A 19,030-nucleotide genomic window follows, 5' to 3' on the forward strand; every position below is an offset into this window, starting at 1 on the left:
AAATAGAATGATTTAGGTGACGCATATTATCAAGAGGATTTAAGTCTGTTTGTCTCGGAATGATATCAGCTAGTTTAGTTCCGACAGTTGAGAAATACTCATTTAGCGCTTCACATGCTTCGAAGTTATTATTTGTTTGGATACCATCGACATGTAAGTTTATTATATATTTTTGTTTCGAGCGCCCCATAATTTTATTCAAGTTTTTCCACAACTTAGTGTTATTAGTAGATTCTAACAAGTTTTTGTAGTACACAGTTAAACAAGACTTTTTTGAAACTTCTACTTTTTTGGTTAGGTGTTCCAAATTCCCTGCAAATGTTGATCGTTTGGATTGATTCTAAATTTTTTAAATATTTATTTTTAAGTTTTATAAGTTGCCAAAGATCAAAAGTGAGCCATGGACAGTATTTGGATTTAATATTTAGAATTTCAACTTTTTCCATCGTACAACGAGAGAACATTTCACTATATGTTTTAACTATGGATAACAAAGAACAATTGACATCATCAGAACAAACAAATTGTTGAACATCAACCCTAGTTTGCGTTTGTTCACAATTTTTTTTGTAAGTGTTATACGATCTTTTATACAAAATAACATGAAAGATGATACAACAATCAGATGGTCGCTAACTTCAGTGTAAATCGTATTATGACGAACATTGGGCATGTCATTTTTCTTGCTGATAAAATGATCAAGAATATTGTTGCTTACTGGACGTGTGACAGATGAATTTGAACATACAAAATCATAAGATTCCAAAAGGTTTTTATAGCGAAGGACAACATTATTGCTGGACAAGTTTGTTGGTACATTCATATCACCTACAATGAAACAAGGTTTTCGACGACAGTTAGATAATAGGTTTTCCAAAACATCTTGAAATCTGTTGTATTCGAATGAAGGGGGCGATAAATACCAACGACATCTTAAAGAACGCCTTTCATTTGTAATTCGATCTGGATCATGTGGAATCCATCAAATGTCTGATTTTTTATAATTGTGTACTGATGTGTATTTTTTATAAACATGGCCAATCCTCCAGAAGACGATTCACGGCACGAGAAAACAGCATTATATTCAGGAATTTTATATAAACTACAGTTATCAGGTTTGAGCCATGTCTCTCCTATGACAAATATATCAATAGAAACTGCACAATTATCCAAGAACAAAGCAATATTATCAAATTTTTTTTGGCTCATTCATGCCCCTTTTTTCCATTGGGCAATTCGCAAGTATTTCATGTTGTTTTCAACATTGTTTGAATTAAAGTCATCGACACTATCATGTTGGAAATTTTTAATATTTGACATTGCTTCCATAAAAAATAACTAAAAATAAAATAACACAAAGAAAAACAAACGAACATTAATAAAACAAAAACGAATATGAAGATGTTCATTCTGATTCTGTACTATTAATAAGTTTTTCGACGTTTTCTAAATCATGTCTAGATCTTATTGCCAATGGCTTTGAGTATTCGTATTTTTTCATCCACACGGTTCCTCCTCTTCCAGACCATACATATTTCAAGTTTAAAGACTTCTGCAATTCCCTCGCTTGTTTGAGCAACATTAATGAAATAGGCGTTACTTGGGTTATACTCCAAAATGATTGCACCAATTTGCTACATTGTTTTGATATATTAATAATCGAGCAACGTAACGTTATGTTACGGCTTGGCTAAATTTCGAAATATCTTCGAAACCATGATCCTATGATCAAAATCAATGTTTTACATAGAAAGGTGTTTGGAGAACTTGTGAAATTATGGTGCAAAAATGTCGAAAACCAAAGAAATTTCAATCGAAATATTTTTTGTGGTAGATTGGTTAAGTTCGTTCTTTTGAATCCTTACTTCGCCCATGCGTACTCCCACAGTCATTGCACCGTTGCGTTGCGAACCTTCGTTTACTGGGGCTACAGCACAGAAAACCTGAATCAAATCGGTATCAGGCATCATCATCATCGCTCGCCCAGACCACCACCCCCTTCGAGGATGGCAGCGGCGGTCACGTTAATCCCTGGTGCAGGATAAACAAATTACCCAACCGTGGCGGGGTTCGCTTTGCTAAGCGATCTATGATGCATGCATGGACCGAAGGAGACATTGACCGTCACATTTACCCTCATCCGAACGATAGACGCCCAGTGGACGCGCTTCGTACAAATGTTGGCCAAAAAGTCAAATCGTCAAAAAGCATTATTCATTGGCAAAACATGTCAATGTGTTTTACCTGCTCATAAGAGAGAAAAAACAAAGCTTTAATTTTTCTGAACATAACTTAACTTAAATGTATAACGCATTAACCGTGGCAATAGATTGCAACGATTTTCGTCTAAAATTATTAATTATTTTATTTGACACTAGTGGTCTCGGCAAACTTCGTCTTGCCATCAAGTAGGCTGTTGAAAAATGTCATGGAACCTCCCATACAAAATGACATAACAGTACTCTCCCGTTTTACCAAATTTTACAAAAACTTCCCTAAACTTTTTCGTCATACGAACACGTCGGAACCCTTCAAGAAGACAACAGTGAAAGAATTGCGCAAATCGGTTGTCTCGTTCTCAAGTCATTTCGTGACATACAAACACCACTCCATTTTTATTTATATAGATAGATTTGTTCCAATGTTTCAACATTGGATATTCTATGTAACTCTTTATTACTATACCAGTGAGGAAGCTTCAGAATCATTTTCAAAATTTTATTTTGAATCCTCTGCAAAGCTTCCTTCCTTGGCTGGTCTGAAAATTTGCTTCAAGATCAAAAGCTTGTTATTGAGGCAAAGTTGGCATTTTCGGTTGATTTCATACATTTGTTACATTGAGAAAACTTTTTTTTTTATTTTGACCAGCTTTGGGCCACTGCGAGCCGGGGCTTGGTCGGGTCGTTCGTTCGTTCGTTTGCTCGAATCCTAGACCTGCCCTGGTTGGAACTTTTACCGACGAGTTGGGGTCGGTTGACTTTGTGAATAATGTAGTAGAGGAGCGTGTTGCGCTATTTATGATGTGTGAGATACCGATGCGACTCTCGATGCAATGTCTGCGGGTCTCTGTGTGGTGGGATTATTAATGTGATTTTACGACAATTAATTACGGTGAAATTCAATTATCTGTCGTTCGGGAAACTGGTCGGCAGAGCTAATCTCGGGTTCAGCAATTATGGATGATAAAGGAAGACCGCCTCTCGACCCACTTTACCACAATCGAATGGACTTTAAATATTTCAACAAGTTGAAACGAAGTTTTCAGGAAATTTAACCCGTAAATATCTAGGACGATTTTACTTTGCCAAACATGTTATATCATGTTATGTTTCTGGAGATGTCAACAGCCTGAAGAACCCTATCCACGGATCAACAACGCGGGAAGTGATTAGCACCGATCAACGACGAAGGCGGTTCGATAAAGAGTGCCAGAGAGTGACAGATGGGAAGAATGAAGCTAGAAGCCGTTTGTTTGTGGCCGGTACCTGACAGAACAGAGAGCGGTACAGGGCAGCAAGAGTTGAAGCGAATCCACCGCATAAAGAAAAGACAACACGTAAAAACTGTTGTAGTTGAAACGCAATATGGGCAACGGTGCTAGGTCCAATATCTTACCAGTGCAATGATCGAAAGGGGGATTTGCTGACCAACAAAGTGGCGGTGGCTGCTAGGTAGCTTCTTCTACCTTCGACCTGTTCACATCGCCGCTCACAACCCTGCGACGACGGCGTATCTGGTTGCGTACCCTCTGAGCGTAGCATAGCTGTCAGTGAGTATGTTGGTACGCAAGAGGGAGAAGGCAAATAAACAAAAACAACATTGATACAGATGCGTAGAAAAGCAAAATGGTTAGTGTAGAAAACTATTAGGATAAAACATCTTTGTGGAGAGAGGTTTTTGTGAAATTTGTTGCTAATTAGTAAATAAAGAAGTAATTCCCGGTTAGTGAAAAGTGTGATAGGACTGTAGTGGAAAGGTATTTTAAGTATTCGGAGTTTTGAAGTGGCAACTCGCGCGCCATCGCCAATCGTAATACCTGGGAAGTAAGAAGAGCCATTCTGAAAAACCATTAAATTTTCAAGCTGTCACACAACGAAAGTGCTGCTGTGTAAATTTAGTTTACATTAGGGTGGTCCGAAAAGCGAACAAACTTGCAAATTTAATGATGTTCCGATCAAATCCCATCCAGAGTAATCCTGAAAAACCATGTATCGGTTGCGCAGCTTATGACCGGCCCAATGAAGATGAGTCACAAATGATATTTTGTGATCAGTGTCAGTGGTACCATTTCGGCTGTATTGGCGTTACATCGGAAATAAAGGATGTTTCGTGGTTCTGTCAAGAGTGCAATAAAGGTGAAAGTGGCGATTGCAGCTCATCGGAAATGCAAGAGGAGTTGAAGAAACTTGAAGCGGAGAAGAAGAAGCGAAATACGGGCAAGTAGGAGATCTTGCACCGGAAGCGACTTGCGATGCAGCATGAGTTGAACGAAATGCGAGAACAGCTTGACAAGAAGAAACGGGAGATGGAACTGGAGTTCGAAAGGGCGCAAATGAAGAAGAAGATCGCCTAATAGCAGGCTAATCAGAAGAAGCTTGCTGAAATACGGACGAAGATGGAGGTAAGGCTGAAGTAGCTGAAGCTGAAGCGGAGTATAGTGCCAACGCAGGGAAAGACGATGCAGAAGCTGCTAGAAGTTAGCGAATTGGAAAGTGCAGAGAGTTCTGAAGAAGAAGAAGAAGAAGAAGAGTCATCCAGAGAAGATGAAAGCTGCGAAGAAAAAGGCCTCGACGAGGAAGAGAGCTCCGATGAGAAGGAAGTTCTTGTCGAAGGCATAGGGGAGTAAGAGGAAAGCTCCGAAGAAGAAGATAGATGAAGGTCGCGTCGGAAACTTGAAGAAGCGGAGAATTCATCAACGAGAGCCGACGAAGGCGAACTGTCCGCCCGGCAGTTTTTGTCCAGGAAGTTGCTTACGTTTTCCGGTAACCTGGAGGATTGGTCAATATTTATCGAAGATGTGTGGCTTTTCCGACGTGGAAAATCTTGCGTGACTGCAAGACTGGCTAAATGGAGAGGCGCTGGAAACGGTACAAGGTAGGCTGTTTCTGCCGAAATCAGTCCCGAAGATCATCGTGACGCTGCGCATGCTGTTTGGCCGGCTGAACATGCTGCTAAGTCCGCAACGCAGTGCCATCGAAAGCAGATCGGCTGGCGAGTTTCATCGGTTACGGTGCATTAGTTCAGCAGCTTGTCGATCACCTAGAAGTTACCAGGCCAACTACACATTTGGTGAACCCGATGACCGAGAAGCTGCCCGCTGGAACGCAGCTTGCATGGGTGCGGTACAGGAGGACGACCAAACTGGTGACCCTGAGGACACTATCAAACTTCCACTCGGTCATCAGCAAGGGTGCAAGTGAATAAGCTGCATACGGCGAAGCATCACGATTCGTGGAGCTGTTGGTGTTCAGATCGAGGCCGTTCCAAGCACGGCGAGAGCGAAGAAGGTGGCGAAGAAGGAAGTTCGCTCAACTGTAGTACTACTGAAGCGTGAGGAGATCCGAAAAGCGGAGGCATTCCTTTGGAGGTCGGTTCAATCCGACAACTTCGAAGACGAAAAAATAATCAACAGCTCTCAACACATCAACGTCATCCGACTGGAGAAGTCCAGCAGCTTGCAAAGCTTGAGTCCATTCCTGGGCGACGATGAAGTGTTGCGGATGGAAAGCAGAGCGGCGCGAGGATCGTCGTTACCCTTCGAGCTGCGTGTCCCGATAATTCTACCAAAGCAGCATCCTGTGATGAACTACACTGGTAGAAATCAGAATCCTAAAACAAGATTATGACTCATGATATCATGATTCCAGTGTGTTTTCATCTTATGAAAATACACCATGATTTGGACTCATGATATCATGAGTCAGATTGCCGTAACACAACACACGCGTTAGGTTTTTGTTGCTGATTGCTCGGAATCATGATTCAAATGCCGAAAATGCTGAGCTGCGCATCCGTTTATGATCGACAAAATAAAAAAAATAAAAGATAGCATACACTATACGAGCCAAGAACCTTCCGATTGATAGCCACGTACCCTACCAACCACTTCGTAATCTCGAATTCAGAGTGATCGATACGAATGAGCTGAAGCAAAGTGCACCGCTTAGTGTTTTCACACTGGATTTTACGCTTATGACTCCAGGAACCATGATTTGTGATCCTGATATTATGACCTAACCAATTTATGAATTTCATGATTTTTATCCGTGTAGCTGATAGACTACTACCACCAGTGAGTAGATCGCGAGAACGTGGAAACTGCCGTAAACGAGATTCGGCAGCATCGCGTATTTGAGAACGGAGATGAAGAAAATTGGGAAAGCCTGCGTCTGGTGTTAGGTGCAGAAGTGTCGGCCCGATGAATTCCGGAGTCGCGTGTCACGACGAACCTACTACACCGTTCAGCCATACCGGCGTGGACAACTGTGGGCCGATGACAGTGGCTGTTGGCCGCAGAACGAAGAAACGTTACATCTGCGCTGCCTCTCCACGTGCATGACGACGAGGGCTGTCCACCTTGTGATCACTCACAGCTCGACGACTCAAGCGTGTCTGATAGGGCCTTCCTTAGCGGAGTGGTTAGAGTCCGCGGCTACAAAGCAAAGCCATGCTGAAGGTGTCTGAGTTCGATTCCCGGTCGGTCCAGGATCTTTTCGTAATGTAAATTTCTTTAACTTCCCTGGGCATAGAGTATAATCGTATCTGCCTCACGATTTACGGATGCGAAAATGGCAACTTTGGCAAAGAAAGCTCTCAGTTAGTAATTGTGGAAGTGTTCATAAGCACGCTAAGCCACAGACAAACAGATGTAACACTTGGACCAAATTACTTCAAAATCCATCGTCCAGTTTACACCATCATCATCTGATGCACATGTTGCAGATGGTGGTAGTGTGAAACATCAAACGCGAAGAAAAACGCTACGCGCGCCTCTGGCTGTAAGATTTGTAACATAACGAATTTGAAATGATCGTTATATGAGTTGTCAATGGAAATTTTGTCAGTGTTACGTCTGTTTGTCTGTGACTAAGCTGAGAAGCAGGCTCTGTCCCAGTGAGGATGTTAAGGGGTCATGCACAAACTACGTCACGCTCTGAGGGGGGGAGGGGGTCGAGCCAAGTGTGACAAGCCTTACAAATATTTCGGAGGACTCATACAAAAAACGTGACAAGGGGGGGGGGGGTCAAAAAAGTTGAAATTTAGCGTGATATAATTTGTGTACCATCCCTAATGCCAATAAAAAGAAAAAAAAAACCTGAACGGAATCCCTGAGAAAATTTTTGAATGTTAGTCGGAGGATTCCTTATGTTCACAATTCTGTTTTTGTCCCGACGGATATTCTGGTTTTCTAAACATTCACGATGTGCTTTACATTTTTTCAGAACTACTAGTAACTATACCGGTGGACCCCAGGGATTGAATCCTGCAAAAATTGAGAGAATCTTTCACGTATCGCTCTCTGTAACTATCATAACATGCTGCACATTATGAGAGACTGTTTGTCGTATACTGCTACAACTTTGATCAGATTGGGGGGATAGTAGTGCATGATAAAACCCCTCTAAACATGCTCCAAGCCTGGGGGACACTATTGCTATTAGAAGTTCGTGGATTGTTTATCGTGCCAGTAAAAGAAAAACACCTATCCCCAACGGTAAATAAGCGAGAAAAATGGATTTTATCATCGCTCTCTCTTTGGGGCTCTCGCTCACTGCTTCCATTTATCAGACTTGTTACACCTTGCGATACAATGACGATCGTGGACCACAACAGATGGGATGTTTTTCTTTGCTTGTTTTGATCGTGCTTCATACTCAAATGAGAGCGAATTCTGCAAAGCCTGGTGGACCCAGTACTGACTTCCATGAAATGGTGGAAGAGCACCTAGAGGAGCAAGCTGACACTGACACACTATCACAAACACCGTCATCATCAAAAAATCACAAAAACGGAGGAAATCGATAACTTGTCAGCCTTGTTGGATAAATTTATGGAACAAGAAGGGAAACACACAACATTTGGAAAACTTGTGGCACACAAACTGTCCGTTTTTTCAGACCACATTGCAGATAAAGTGGAGGCTCAAATTCTCAATGTTATTTACAAGGCTTCCGAGGATTACCGCACAGAAGCAAGTGAGTAACTGAAACAGGGAAGTTTTTAATTTTAAAAGCCATATGATTAAATAAATAAATTTAATTAATAAAACAAGTTCATTTCTTCAACAATGATTATTTTTTCGACGTTGGATATCGTCTTACGCCAACATACTGGGGTACAATTTCGAAAAATGAAAATCGCTCGCGACATGAAAAGTGTTTAAATTTTGACTGTTAATAACATACTAACGCCCGGATAGATTTTCGAAATTAATGACAATCGATTGGAAATCTTTCCAATAATGAAAACTATTGATTTTCAAGACAACTTTTGATAAATGTCTTATTTTCCATTGAAAAGCACATTGCTGTTATAAGGTTTTGAAGTAATTTCGGGTGAAATTGATCATGTTTCATGGTTTTTCTTGTCTGTTTTCAATAATGTTAGAAATGCCAAACAACTAAATGCAGGAAAACAACGACGGTCAGCCGCTTTGGCTCATGTGCCAACATTTTCAAACAAATGTGTTTTTGGTGTAAAAATATCATCCCTTAAATAACAAAGCGGGGAATCCCATTTCGGGGTGAAATTGATCACTTATCAATGCGATTATTGTTATTTGTTTAAACGACCCTACATAATGAATAAATAAAACTCCCTGAATCCGAATATGCTTGCTAAATTCTAATTAATGCAATATTTGAAGAAATAAATAAATACTTCATTTCAAGAAATGCAATGAAAACGCCTATATGTAGGCAATTTCCTAAGAAAATCTCTGATATCTAACAGAAATTTAATTATTTCAACTGTATGAGCTGATTGGTACGAGTTAAGAAGATGAAATCGGGCTTGGAGATATATTTTAAGCATCCTTACAAATTTTACTTACTTTAAATTGCCGTTTTCGTCGTCGCTACCTACATATAAATGCATGCTAGAGCGATCAGAGTATTAACTTGTTGAACTAAGAGCTAAAACTAATCAGCAACAGCTATGTTGATGTTTTGATTTGGTAAGAAATTCTATCGAATCAAAATACGCACACAGAGAAGACTGCAAAAATGCTACCGCCGCCCGACCCGATTGATTGATAAATACCCGATAATTGATAAAAAAAATAATTAACAAATCAATTAATAGTAATAGATGAAATGTCTCTGGTTGCAACTCTTTTACGTCGAATGCATTGTTGTGACCCTGAAAAGAGCCGTTTTATTTGAAATTGTGCTGCAATTCAATTTAAACTCGTTCGCCACGGATACGACGAGCCAGCTGGATGTCCTTCGGCATGATGGTGACACGCTTGGCGTGGACTGCGCACAGCTTGGTATCCTCAAACAAACCGATCAGTTAGGCCACTCCTGCAGGATCATGACGGCCGAGCTCCGGAATCGCAGATTTGCCTCTACATTTCCCCGGATAGCACGACGAAGCAGAAGAAGTTCTTCATGGTGCGGAACTTTTTGAGTATCAAAAGGAGATCATGCCAATCATCGTGACTGGCAACTTTAACATCGTTTTGAGCAAAGAGGAGAACATGGAGTTCGCGGACTTCATAAAGAAGTACCTCAACCTCAAACAAGCTTCGGAACCCACTAAAGCAACCAATCTTAGTGGATCATGCGTGGACCTAACGTTCAACCGGAATATTTGTTTGCGGAGCAAGAGTTGCCGCTCGTGCTTCTTCTTCCATTGATCGTTTCTATCGGTGTTGAAGTGTTAACCAAACCAACCAAATAATAACACAAAATGTCCATAACAGATCAGAATTGACATGCAACAAATAGTATGAAAATTGATTGGGTTTTTATCAGTAGAAATCTTTCATAAGTTCGAGACGGTCTCAAGCCAGGAAATAGAAGAAGCTAACGTTATCCAACGTCGCCTTGGCGGTTGTATCTCGGAAGCAACCTCTTACTTTTTATTAAGCAATCCTTTAACAAAGAAAGCAACTACCTTACATATACACACTCTTCCATCCACTCATAGGCAATCACATAACCACTCAACAACTTTCGTACTTCGAAAGCTTGCTGGGAAATCTTATTGCCCCTAAACAAACCTGCAATACCTTCAAGGGGTGGGCTTTCTTTCCTCCAATCGCCCTGCCTAGTGACTTCACCATCGGCATTGAAGGTATCGGTAAAACTTTGAGGGCAATATACATCATTGTTGGATTGTTTAAGAAAATTGTGTAGAACAATTGATGCCAAATTAATCTGTTTGCTATTCCGTTGCATATTACTATACTTTTCATCAAGAGAATGAACAACATAACGGCCTACTTTTCCTAACAAAAGGAACAGTATCGAAAAGTGCTATTTTTCAGCACTGTTAACAGTGCTGAAAAGTAGCATTGATGTTTATGGATTTCTATTTAACCTAGTCGATTAGCTACAGATTATATATTCGCTGGGTGATTGGAACCTTTCTACGGTATTTATGATATTTAATCAGAACATTTAGCGGACGTAGTTGGAGGCAGTAAAATCAGTTTTTTTACTTTCAAATAAGTCGCTTCACGCGACGGTTCGGAGCACATGGAAAGCAACAGAACAATATGTTTAATGGTACTTTTGGTTTCTTACCTGGTCTGTCCTCGGATAGGCATAGCGATTTCATCAGTACGAATGTCTTCGATGCAAATGTGAGAAAAATTGACAGTCATACCACTGCACTGTATCACAGCCTACGTGATTGAAAACACACTGAGACGATGCTACGCAAGGATACCCACGTGGGTGCGCTTGAAATATGTTTGTGCTAATAGAAATAATCCAACAGAAACGATATTTTCGTAATAGCAAAAAAGGTTGTATGCAACTCGTTGCAAAACTCGATTTTTTCAGCACTAGTCGTAAAAAATCTTCATTTTGCGACTTGTTGCTTAAATAACTATTTCAGCGTGTTTTGGTAGCATCACCAAAGCAGTTTTAAAAATCCTCCAGCGAGCAACTAAAATACCGAACGCATTTTCAATGGTGCGTCGAGCACGTGATAGGCGTTTATTGAAATTTTCTCGGATCGGTGGAAGAAGCTTTCCAGGAAATGGCCGCATTAAATTATGCTTGAACAATATAATGGGGAATTTCTACGGTTGAATTCGGCTGTTGCGGTAAATTTAAAGTTCCGCTGAATAATCGTTTGCCAAATTCCGAGCTCGCAAACACTCCTCAATCGCTGTTACCTCCGTATGCTCCCACATCAATGGAATGAAATTTATAATTGGCATCACAAACTGGCATCAAATTGATGCTGTGATCCCTTTTATAATTAAAAAATTGGAAGCCAGAATTCGGTGGACATTCAATCTTCACATGCTTCCCATCCACAGCCCCACAGCAGTTAGGCAAATCCCACTGCTGGAAGAATTGATCAGCGTTGTTCAACCAGTCTTCTGTCGTCAACTCCGGTAAATGAGTTGAGACCACAGTGTGTCACACACCTCATGGATGATACTCCTGGAAGTGCTTTCGTCTATTTTGAAGCTCCATGACAGAAATGGAATATCTGGTCCGTGGGCGAGGTAGCTAAATGAAACATTACTTGTCAACAAGCCTAAACTAATAAAAAATGAATGACAAAACTCACAACAATGTAAGCAATAGCCGAAATTCAGGGTTAAGCAAAGTCCTGGGAGAAGTTTTTTCCAGCTTATGTTTAACAATCGCTATCAATGAATACATAGAATGTCATTCCTGAGACAACCATGGAGTTGCAGAGGTGATCTCGGTATCTCGTAGCAATTAATGCCCCACTCATAACCCTTCCTTTCACCGATGATCGTAAGAACGTGGCCGGCGCCGTTATTGACTTTACATTGTTTGGGGTTCTCGAAAGTGATTGAGGATGGAAAGCTCCTCTCAAGCTACATCTGAATGGCTCCTTGTGTAACTTCGATTATTATGGTCAAACAAGAAGTTGCAACTACGAATTGTAAGGTCATCAATGCATATGTTAGCAAAGTATGATCGTTCTCTAGATATTTACGTGTTGATACTCGTCCTTTTCCCCCAGTGCATAATTCTGATGGCTTCCGCAACCCACCCGAGAATCGTTAAAAACTCAACGGAAGGCAATTTCTAAAGCGTGCAAATTACCCAATACGGCATAGCTAATTACTGTACCATTAAATTTCTTTTCAACACCATCGCTGAAAAGCGCGTACACGAGATGACGTGCTTGCTTGCTATCTCTTCTGCGTTTGACATGAAAAAGCCATTATCTACAGTCACTCTAGTCTACTCGCATCGCAGCACCATTCGAGAGAGGGGAATTGGGTGTATAATGCGCCGTCGGAGTAAAACGTTTTATCAAAATATGTACTACATCGTCATTAGGCCACATCTAATTCACCACCGAATATGCTGAAAATTTCACAAATTTGTAAAGAAGATATGGGAGATTTGATTTTCAAACTGTTTAAGTAATTTTTAAGGGGCCTTCCTCAGCCGTGTGGTTAGAGTTCGCGGCTACAAAGCAAAGCCATGCTGAAGGTGTCTGGGTTCGGTCGATCCAGGATCTTGACTTCCCTGGGCATATAGTATCATCGTACCTGCCACACGATATACGAATGCAGAAATGACAACTTTGGCAAAGAAAGCTCTAAGTGAATAACTGTGGAAGTGCTCATAAGAAAACTAAGCTGAAAAGAAGGCTCGGTCCTAGTGAGGATTTAATGTCAAGAAGAAGAGGAGAATAGAAGTTACTATATCTGCCCAAGGGCGCATATTACCCGGTTTCCCCTGACACGCTGCAAACGCGAACCCGAGCACGCCTATCAACACTTTCGCTGATGGCTTTGATGGTAACAAAAGGATGGGCTTGCTCTTTGTTGTCGTCACCATCTTCATCATTTTTTCTTCATCTTTGAGGGCGCCATGTGCATTCATAGACATTTGCTTTCACTGCTCTGAATTAGCACAATTTGCATAAGCTTGAACGATCACATCTAAAATTCGTATAAAGAGTATCTATCCACGACTTATTCAAATTAGGGGTTGAGTATTTATGAAGATATGGTCAAACAAAAATGATTTTTTTAGTAAAATGAAGGTAAATTTGGATAAAAGTTTTTTTTAACTATGACTAGTTTTGATTTTAGACAAATTTAATGTTCTAAAAAGTTTTTATAAGTTTAATTTGGAAGATAATGGTGCTAAAAGTTTCAAAATTGGTTAAAAAATAACAAAGTTATGTTTACTTCACTGAAGGTCATTTTTTATAGCCTGAAAATTCACCTTCAAGACGCTTGCGCTACCACTAAATGTTAATATTTTTGGCTCAGATTTTGAGGTTTCTCTTTTAATGTGATTTAAATTCAGTAGAGTACACGAATTTTTGGTTTTGAGAACTTTTGAAAAATAAGCCGCACCCTATTGGCCATCCTTAATGGATCAATGCAAGAGTTCACTAATTTGACGTTTGAGCGAATGAATTTACTCGTTGCCATGTGATTTTTTTTGCTGATTTTGTGATCGAAATGAAATTGCGTCTAAACCGTTGGTTTTAGCGAAAAAGTTTGTTCAGGGTAGTTTCTTGATTTGTAAAAGCGCTTCTTTTGATACAAGCGGCCAGGTGATTAAATCACTCAAAAGTGAGATAAAAAATTTTTTTTTTATCTGTTGAAGATAGACGATCGATGTCTTCAGCAAAGTTGTAGCACATATTAATTAACGACACTTTGTCGGAGACACAAAATTTCTATCTCTTATACATTATAAGATATGTCATTTTTTCTTAACATGACACTTAAAAATCAAAATTTTAGTATAACTTTTTTCTAACATTTTTGACATTTTTTGTGCCTTCTACCAAAACTACATGATTTTGCTGAACATTGCAACTTGCTATCTCTTATGGTACAATAGTTATTTCTAAATAATCGATTTTTATGGGGCTTTTTTGGACTAATAGCATTAGTTTGGACGCAGATTGACGCACTTAGCGATTTGCGATTTTGAAAGGGCTATTTTATGGCTTTCAAATGACATAAAGAACTTTGGGCCAGAAGCGGTCTATTGATTGTTTTGTTTTAACTAGTTAAACCATAAAAATGCATTTAATTACAGTTTTACGACTTTTTTCTCATTTTCATTGCGTTATTTTATATGACACATGCTGCATATGATACGTTATGGTCATTTTCATTATTTTTAATTTATTCCCTCACCTACAGACATCATTTAGCATGGAAATGATTTTCATTTTTTATTTTTGTTTAAGTCATAACGTTTGACCCAACTTTTTACTCTCCATAGAGCGTTACGTAATTTGTGAACGATGCCATTTGTTTGTCACGCAATTTTTATTTTTGTTGCTACCATGTAATGTCCTTGTTCCTTCCAAAATCTCACGACACGCGACATAGCTAATGAAAATCGTTTTGTATTATACACATTCTTCTATGATGTAGGGACAAAATTTAAACAAAACTGATCGTGAATAATATGCAGGCTTCCGAATTCTCACTCACTCTCACGATAATGGATTTATCCCTCACAGCAATTTTCAGCAGTTGACTGCCTTGCGAATTTATCCGTCCACAAAACAAAGCGAAAATAGATAATTGCACATTTCCGCAGCTGTGAGAAGTTTGTTTTCTCTTTCTCCGATCCATGGAGAATTTTTCCTGTATCCATCGCCACGAGCAGCAGTTGCTTTTATGCACCAAATTAACCACTCCTTTAGTCAAGTTGGTGTGGTAGCATAGATAGCGTGCACGCATCGCGGTTGTTTTTAGCAATGTTCTAGGTTCGAATCCCATCGCCGGTAGTAGTTTTTGTTTATCCACATAGTGATAATTCTCGGGAGCAGTTGGTGAGCGAAAATATGATGGAGTAAAAAATAAATTATCCCCAGAGTGGAGTGATTTTCGGTTATTCACCATCGTAGCTCCAGGGAAAATTGGTGTGAGCGATAAAAGATGTTCACGTGAGAAAGCGAAAAAAGCATTCTCCTTACGTGCGAAAAATCGTAGATTTCGCATCATTGATACGAAAATTCAGAACCCTGATATATGTGTGCCGACATTTCTATAGTGAATGTAAATTTCACTTATACTAATGCAGACAAAGTATTTGCTGATTTAAAATAAAACTGTACCAGTGAGTGCCAACTGCACATGAATCAGAACTTTAACTTCAGTGCATGTTTTTGAATTCTGTTATAACTGTTAAAAACTCGGTGAATTCAGTGAGAGCTGTTGAAAAATGTCTGGTTTAACAAATACAACTATAAATTTTATTAAAATTTAGTTCTACTTTTCCTTATTACAATGATTAATCATTTTTATTTGTTTGTTTAATTTGTTTACCGGCAAAACAGACCGATGCTTGAAGTAGGAGGGAACGTGGAAAAGAAAGCAGTGAGGATTGTTTATTAGCCATGTTGCGTATTGCGAGATTTTGAAATAAACAAGTATGTTACGCTCTGCCACTAACAAATAATAGTTGCGTGACAAACAAATGGCATCGTTCACAAATTACGTAACGCTCTATGAAGAGTCATAAGTTTGATGAAACGTTATGACTCAAACAAAAATAAAAAAGATAAACATTTTCATGCTTGAAAATTACCATAACGTATCAAATGCAACATGTTTCATATGAAATAACGTAATGAAAACGATAAAATGTCGGGAAACCGCAATTAAATGCATTTTTATGGCTTAACTAGTTAAAACAAAACAATCAATAGACCGCTTCTGGCCAAAAGTCCTTTGTGTCAATTGGAAGTCAAAAAATAGTTCTTTCAAAATCGCAAATCGCCAAGTGCGTCAATCTGCGCCCAAACTAATGCTATTAGTCCAAAAGAGCCCCATAAAAATCGATTATTTAGAAATAACTATTTTACCATAAGAGATAGCAAGTTGCAATGTTCAGCAAAAACATGTAGTTTTGGTAGATGAACACTTTTGTAGAAGGCACAAAAAATGTCAAAAATGTTAGAAAAAAGTTATACTAAAATTTTGATTTTTAAGGGTAATTTTAAGAAAAAATGACATATCTTGTAATGTATAAGAGATAGAAATTTGGTGTCTTCGACAAAGTGTCTTGAATTAACATGTGCTACAACTTTGCTGAAGATACCGACCGTCTATCTTCAACAGATAAAAAAAAAATATTTTTTTTTATCTCACTTTTAGGTGATTTAATCACCTGGCCGCTAGTATCAAAAGAAGCGCTTTTACAAATCAAGAAACTTCCCTGAACAAACTTTTTCGCTAAAACCAACGATTTAGACGCTATTCGAATACGATCAAAAAATCGGCAAAAAAAAAATTACTGTGCCAAGGTCACGTAAATAACACGGCACCGCTCAAACATCAGATAGTGAACTCATGCATTGGTCCATACTCTCCTTCTACTTGCTCCAAATTAGGTTATATATGACATTCTCGTTACAATCACAAAAAAAAATCCTTTCCAATATAAAACGCTGATTCAAAGTTCACTAAAATACTTACCCTCGTCACTTTTTCCCTTGGAATGGCCGTCAAATCACAGGGAGAGTCACCGCACTGAAACAATAGGAAAAATGAAACAGATTTATTATTTGTGTCAATCAGTTTTTAAATCTACATTCTTTACAGAATCCTAGATAGGATTCTCATCAGAATTCTAGAAAGAATTCACATCTGAATCCCATATAGGACAGGATTCTCTACAGACAACTAGACAGGATTCTCTACATAAATTTAGACAGGATTCATTACATAAGATGTTCTACAGAATTCAAGACAGCATTTTTTGCAAAATCTCTAACAGAACTCCCTATAAAACCCTTGACAGTAAACACTACACAATCCTAGAAAGGATTCTTATCTGAATTCCGTAATCCTGAACTCCTGAATTCCGAATCCTGAACAGAATTTTGTACGAATCCTGAACAGGATTTTGGTCGAATTCTCCTACACAAGATTCTCTACAGAATCCTAGACAGAATTCTCTACAGAGTTCTTTTTGATCTTCCGACGTTGACGCTTGCTCCTGGGCAGTGCGTCAAGAAAGCCCGAGCAGTCGTCAGTTGTTTTCTATCACGGGTTGCACGCCTATTTTCTCGGAGTGCTTTTATATAGCCTATTAAACGAGTGAAGTTCAAAGAGGATTGTTGCTGCTCAAGGATGACGGATCAATTGGTGAGCTCGTTTTATGCTACTGTTTCAAATCTATAAAATATGTATGATTGCACCCTTAGTCGTTACAACGGTGAGACGTAAATATGATTTTTCAAAAAAATATGAATGGTTCGTCACTGTGAGTGTCGACATAAACTCTGATTCATAAATTATTTATGTCTAATTTTTTTTATTCAAAACACTTTCTTCTTTTTACCTTTATTTTTGTAATTAAAAAAAAAAACTTTGAATGGTTCGACACTTCAAGTGTAGACTTCCAAAAGGTTCACTTTATTCAACAAACTTTGAAACGTTCGTCACATCAAGTGTCGGCATATTTTTTCTCTACATAGATGTTGTTCATATCAAATGAAAATATTATATTTACATATAAGCATGTTTATATATCACAAATAATTATTTATCATGGTCTAATCGCTTATCAAAGTGAATCCTGTGACCCAACGATCCTTCCCATTAACAAACATCCCTCCCAGTAACCTTTGTGGAGATGCAGAGGCAAACACGGTCTCCAAATAGCAAAGATTACACACTAACATTCCTTCCCTCAATCCCACCTGACTGCAAGGACGTGGCCGGCGCCGTTATTGACCATGTATAAATAGAGGCACTGAATTATGCACACTGAAGAAGATTATGGCCAATCCCAGCCGAACTTCTAGTTGATTCTTTGTGCATTTTCACTGACTTCGGTCAATCACGGAATAGCAACCATTGATATGTGTAGTCAGTCTAAGCTAAGCTAAGCTAAGCTAAGAATCCTAGACAGAATTCTCTACAGAATCCTAGACAGGTCTCTCTACAGAATCCTAGACAGGATTCTCTACAGAATCTTAGACAAGATTCTCTACAGAATCCTAGACATGATTCTATTCAGAATCCTAGACAGGATTCTCTACAGAATCTAAGTAATGATTCTCAACATAACACTGGACAGGTCTCTCTACAGAATCTAGACAGGATTTTTTACAGAATCCTAGACAGGATTTTTTACAGAATCCTAGGAAGGTTATTCACAGAATTCAAGATAGGATTCTCTACAGAATCCTAGACATGATTCTCTACAGAATCCTAGACATGATTCTCTACAGAATCCAAGACAGGACTCTCTATAGAAACTTGAAATGGATTCTGTTCGAATCCTGAGCAGGATACTGTTCGAAACTTGAACAGAATTCTGTTCAAAGCATGAGCCGGATTCTGTACGAATCCTGAGCAAAATTCTACTCGAATTCTGAGCAGGATTCTGTCCGAATCCTAAGCAGAATCCTGAACAGGATTTTGTTCGAAACTTGAAATTGATTCTGTTCGAATCCTGAGCAGGATTCTGTTGGAAACTTGAACAGATCTCTGTTCGAATCCTGAGCAGGATACTGTTCGAATGCTAAGCAGGATTCTGTTCCAATCTTGAAACGGATTCTGTTCAAATCCTGAACAGGATTCTTTTCGAATCCTGAACAGGATTATGTTCGAATCCTGAGTAGGGTTTTGTTAGAATTCTGAGCAGGATTCAGTTCGAAACTTGAACAGGATTCTGGTCGAATCCTGAACAAGATTCTGTTTGAATCCTGAGTAGGACTCTATTTGAATCCAGAGCAGTATTCTGTTTGAATCCTAAGCAGGATTCTGTTCGAATCCTGAACTGGATTTTGTCCAAATCCTGAACAGGATTCTGATCCACTCTGTTCGTCTTAAGAAAATTCGAATTCAGAACAGGAATCTGTTCGA

The 19,030-nt window shown here is 39.1% G+C and overlaps 1 protein-coding gene across 1 annotated transcript in view; it reads right to left on the reverse strand.

The window, feature by feature from the left end:
- Positions 1–19,030, reverse strand: part of LOC5567609 (neurexin-1) — a 571,360-nt gene that overhangs the window by 388,835 nt on the left and 163,495 nt on the right. Inside the window, 1 exon segment of the mRNA XM_021857706.1 lies at positions 16,631–16,684. Coding sequence (XP_021713398.1) covers positions 16,631–16,684 — 54 coding nt within the window.

This window comes from Aedes aegypti, chromosome 1 (assembly GCF_002204515.2).
Source record: "Aedes aegypti strain LVP_AGWG chromosome 1, AaegL5.0 Primary Assembly, whole genome shotgun sequence".
Lineage (NCBI taxonomy): Eukaryota > Metazoa > Arthropoda > Insecta > Diptera > Culicidae > Aedes > Aedes aegypti.